The sequence below is a fragment of the Erpetoichthys calabaricus genome, chromosome 10 (genome assembly GCF_900747795.2).
Source record: "Erpetoichthys calabaricus chromosome 10, fErpCal1.3, whole genome shotgun sequence".
NCBI classification, from domain to species: Eukaryota; Metazoa; Chordata; class Cladistia; order Polypteriformes; family Polypteridae; genus Erpetoichthys; species Erpetoichthys calabaricus.
This window is the reverse complement of record NC_041403.2, coordinates 148532885-148538301: the sequence shown is the minus strand read 5'-3', so window position 1 is coordinate 148538301 and position 5417 is coordinate 148532885. Positions and strand designations below refer to the sequence as shown.

At 43.0% G+C, this 5417-nt stretch overlaps 1 protein-coding gene across 1 annotated transcript; it reads left to right on the top strand.

Moving 5' to 3' along the window:
* The first annotated feature begins 1063 nt into the window (after positions 1-1063).
* Positions 1064-3891, top strand: LOC114642899 (P2Y purinoceptor 1-like). The gene has a single exon (XM_028791646.2). The coding sequence runs from the start codon at positions 1653-1655 to the stop codon at positions 2727-2729; it is 1077 nt and encodes a 358-aa protein (XP_028647479.2). The 5' UTR covers positions 1064-1652; the 3' UTR covers positions 2730-3891.
* Positions 3892-5417: the final 1526 nt, after the last annotated feature.

The following is a 5417-nucleotide window of genomic DNA, read 5'->3' as shown; positions in this document are numbered from 1 at the left end:
AGTATTTAATAAAATGTTATTGATGCATTTTCAAGATGCAAAAGGCACAATCTTAGCTTTGGCAAATTTTTCTTTCCTAGTGTGAAACAAAAATTTTCCTACAGCTTGGTTTTTGCACCACATTAACCTGTTCATCCTTTTTTTTTTTTGCATTTTAGAAGAAACGATAGATAGATAGATAGATAGATAGATAGATAGATAGATAGATAGATAGATAGATAGATAGATAGATAGATAGATAGATAGATAGATAGATAGATAGATAGATAGATTTATTAACTAAACAAAAACATCACACATTAGGAAAAACTATATGGCAGAAATGCGAGAAAATAATCTTTTCATTAAACCATTGTTAAAAAACACTTCCAGACAGAATGATATCTACTCTTATAATACTCCGATCAACTAAGGGAGAGAATAAAAATCACAACACAAAGTGTATCTCCTCATCAACACATTCATATGACATATCATTCACACACCATATGTCTAAACTTTTCAAAATTCTTTTTAGATTTATAAAAATTAAAATCCACTAAGATTCTACTTTCACACAGAATTAAAAAAAAAAACACCGATTAAATCTTGAAGCCCAGACCCCTAATCTTATGCATGAGTTTTCAATATGCTCAGTTTAGTTTGACCTGTCTGTGTCCTGCGGTGGGTTGGCACCCTGCCCGGGGTTGGTTCCTGCCTTGTGCCCTGTGTTGGCTGGGATTGGCTCCAGCAGACCCCCGTGACCCTGTGTTCGGATTCAGCGGGTTGGAAAATGGATGGATGGATAGTTTGACCTGTCATGAATCACATTGTTTTCCATTCTTTGTGTTATCTTCCACCCAACAAATTCACTTCCCTATATTCAATCCCATTCTTATCAAATTATTTTTTGTTTAGTAACAAAAAATTCTGAAGCCTCATGCAAAAGATAAAACCTTGTCCTATTAGGCCTACTGTTTCAAAGTTGGCCGAGAATTTACGTGGAATTTCCCACTCGACAACTCGGGTTTACTGTCCGCCCGAGAGCACTTTTTCATGCTAGTTTATTAGCTGCGCACTGAATGCTGAAAGCCTCATCAGTTCCTCCCGCACAAAATTTGAATGAGAAGAGCACAGGTATTGTATATATCTATTATCTAATCGATCTAATATAATCCATTATCTAATACAGCACCTTCACCTGTTTTATTGTAGGGCAAGGCGTGAGCAAAAGTGTCGCTAGTGGAGGGTGGGAACTTTGAAGGAAGCGAAGACTGCAGAGCGAAGCAGGAAACTTAAAAAAAAAAAAAAAAAAAGGCCAAATGAGACGCCAGTGTTCGTCTTGCACGAGGAGCTCGGGAGACCCCGTCTTCACTCCCCCCACTGGTTTTCTGGAGGCCGAACGTCACACAGGTGTATGCCCTTTCCTGCCTGGAGATGGTCGCGACCCTGTGAGTTCCCCGACTTTGACGGACTAACTTGATCTTCACTCGAACATCAAAAACGCACACGTGCGCAGCGCATCAATGGCCATCTGTCACGCCCCAGTGCTGAAGGTAACTCGCTCTTCATGTTTGAATTTCTAGGCACGGAGCTGGGACGACAGGGACACGTGTGTCCGTATTGAGGATCTGCGGTGTGGGAGAACTGTTTTTCACCGCTTTACCAATCCAATGCCCGCTGTTAACATGAATCTGTCGTTCACCGCAGCCAACCTAACCGCTTTGCAGGAGCCCGCGGTGAACATCAGCCAGCAGCTGTGTTACCTGAGCAAATCATTAACCTCAACTTTCCTGCCTAATGTGTATGTGATCGTTTTTTGCATCGGATTAATTGGAAACTGTCTGGGACTGAGGAGTCTGTTCCGTAATTGGAAGAGACTGGGTAACCTCAGCATATTTGTCCTCAATTTGGGGGTGGCGGATTTGCTGTACGTCTTCACCCTGCCTTTCCTGGTGCACTACTATGCCACGCACCGACACTGGCCCTTCGGACCGAGCTTCTGTAAAATAACGCGCTTCTGCTTTAATTTGAACTTGTACGGGAGCATCGGCTTTCTCACCTGCATCAGCGTGTACCGTTATTTGGGGATTGTCCACCCCATGGAGGTAATGGGACGTATCCGGAGTCACCACTCGCTCTGTATTTGCGCACTGGTTTGGATTTTGGTCATAGCTGTAATTTCTCCTGATTTGTATTTTGATAAAACATTACCGGGTTTAAGCAATGGCAGTTGCTATGACACCACCACTAACGATTATATCTCCGCATATCTGTACTACAGCCTTGTCTGGACCACCCTGGGCTTCTGCGTACCGCTGGTCATTATTTTGATGTGCTACGGACACATCGCCATTGTGCTCTCTAGAAATAAAAACGTGGAGCCGTCGCTGAAGCAGAAATGCCTGAGACTTGTCGTGATCCTCGTCATCCTGTTTGTGGTTTGTTTCATTCCCTACCACGTCCTGAGGAACTGGAATTTAAAAAACAGGATTCTGCAGTTGAAGGGACAATGCGAGCCGGCATTCGACAGGATCTACAGCGCCTATCAAGTGAGCCGGGGATTGGCGTCAATGAACAGCGCCTTCAACCCCCTGGTCTATCTGATAACCAACGACGACTTCCAGACTCGAGTCAGCGAGTTTAGCCAGCGGGCGCGGCGATCTGTGGCGCTCTTGAAGGAACGCAAAGGGCCCGAGGGACTGTCGGACTCGAACGAGGTGAAGACTCTGGACGTGTGCGGGCAGTGAGGGGGGATCGGGGTGTGAATTGAGCCAAGACGACACCCCGCCCTCTTTTCTTATTCAAAATGGTCCGCGTCCCGCAAATTAGCGAACATTTGACTGCGCTGAGTGCGAGAGACGATGTGGGGACTTATGGTATTTACATAGCACTTGGTCAAGGCTGTGAAGTTTCAAAGTACAACTAAACAGGGCATCATTATGGTAACGTTTATTTGAAACTCTCTGTGCTTTACTGCGATTTACTCCTGTGTATACAGCGCATGAGGTGGAAAAAGTGCTAAAAACTCTATTCAAGTAGACGTATGCAAACATTTACCTAAGTGAAAGTAAGTAACATGGAAAAATCTCAAGTAAAAGTCACTCAGGCATTTTCCAACCCGCTATATCCTAACACAGGGTCACGGGGGTCTGCTGGAGCCAATCCCAGCCAACACGGGGCACAAGGCAGGAACCAATCCCGGGCAGAGTGCCAACCCACCGCAGGACACAGACAGGTCAAACTAAACTGAGCATATTGAAAACTCATGCATAAGATTAGGGGTCTGGGCTTCAAGATTTAATCGGTGTTTTTTTTTTTTTAATTCTGTGTGAAAGTAGAATCTTAGTGGATTTTAATTTTTATAAATCTAAAAAGAATTTTGAAAAGTTTAGACATATGGTGTGTGAATGATATGTCATATGAATGTGTTGATGAGGAGATACACTTTGTGTTGTGATTTTTATTCTCTCCCTTAGTTGATCGGAGTATTATAAGAGTAGATATCATTCTGTCTGGAAGTGTTTTTTAACAATGGTTTAATGAAAAGATTATTTTCTCGCATTTCTGCCATATAGTTTTTCCTAATGTGTGATGCTTTTGTTTAGTTAAGCGCCAGCTCACCACAGGGCACACATACACACACACACACACCCGGGACAAATTAGGATCGCCAATGCACCTAACTTGCATGTCTTTGGACTGTGGGAGGAAACCCGAGCAGACGCGGGAGAACATGCAAACTCCACACAGGGAGGACCCGGGAAGCGAACCCAGGTCTCCTTGCTGCGAGGCAGCAGCGCTACCACTGTGCCACCCTCAAGTAAAAGTAATAAAGTAAAAAAAAATTCAAGTTAAAACATAATTTAAGTTACTTTGAGAAAAGGAAAAAAAACTAACCTAAATTAATAAATACCCCCCGACTATATGTATATTGCTATATATTATAGCAGTTCAATAGATTGTATTTATTAGTCATGTTCATGAAATATATTCGCATACATACACTTACAACTAGGAACAGTATTCTGTATATAGCTATTACAAATTTCAAACTCTAATTACTTTGTACATTTCTAGGAAATAGACAACACTACAGCTTTCACTAAAGTTATGGTGTCTGTCGCCATTTTGGATTGATGTCATGATATGAAGTCGACAGACTTGGACATGACAGACCAGTCCTGAGTTTCATTCATCCATCCATCCATCCATCCATTATCCAACCTGCTGTATCCTAACTACAGGGTCACGGGGGTCTGCTGGAGCCAATCCCAGCCAACACAGGGCACAAGGCAGGAAAACAAACCCCGGGTAGGATACCAGCCCACCGCAGTGCAGTAAGCCAATAATCATAATTATCCTTACTATCCTTTTAGCTATGGTGGCACAGTGGGTAGTGCTGCTGCCTCGCAGTTAGGAAACCTGGGTTCGCTTCCCAGGTCCTCCCTGTGTGGAGTTTGCATGTTCTCCCTGTGTCTGTGTGGGTTTGCTCTGGTTTCCTCTCACAGTCCAAAGACATGCAGGTTAGGTGCATTGGCGATCCTAAATTGTGCTTGGTGTGTGTGCCCTGCGGTGGGCTGGCACCCTGCCTGGGGTTGGTTTCCTGCCTTGTGCCCTGTGTGGGTTGAGATTGGCTCCAGCAGACCCCCGTGACCCTGTAGTTAGGATATAGCGGGTTGGATAATGGATGGATGGATGGATCCATTGAGCTAACAATGTAGTCCATATTTAGTTGCAAACCATCATTTGGGACAGAAGAGAAAAAGAAAAGTTTACAAGTTTGCCGATAGAGTTTTGCAGGAGCAGACAAAAGAAATGAAAGGGGTATTTACATCTAAACAGCAAACGGCTTTGTAGTCCGTAGTTATCAATTACAAACCATCATTTTAGGCAGCAGAGGCTTCAGAAAAGAGAAAAAGAGAAGATTTATGTTTTACAAATAAAGTTTTTCAGTGGGAGACAAAAGAAAGGAGAGAGGCATTTATATCTAAACAGTGATTACATCTTGCCTGAAGAAGGGGCCTGAGTTGCCTCGAAAGCTTGCATATTGTAATCTTTTTAGTTAGCCAATAAAAGGTGTCATTTTGCTTGGCTTTTCTCTACATATCTAAACAGCTAAATGTTTTGTAATCTTACTGACAGAAGGCAAGCAGAATCAGTAGAGCACCAGCATACAGAATTCATGTGCTTGTGCCACACTCACTCAAATACATGAAAGTACTGAACATAGAAAAATATAAATATATAAGCATTTGGAGTAGACACTTTCTCAAACAAACAGGGCCACTGACTATTGCTGATCTGAAGTACATGTCTACAGGTCCTGTATATTTTGTAAGGTGTTACCTAAAATATGTGCTTGAACAAATACAACACTGGGACTCACTGTTAAGAGACCAGGGTTCACATCCCATGTGGAGTTGGCATGTTCTCCC

Coding starts and splice junctions, on each gene's coding strand:
- LOC114642899 (XM_028791646.2), top strand. CDS start 1,653: ATGCCCGCTGTTAACATGAATCTGTCGTTCACCGCAGCCAACCTAACC.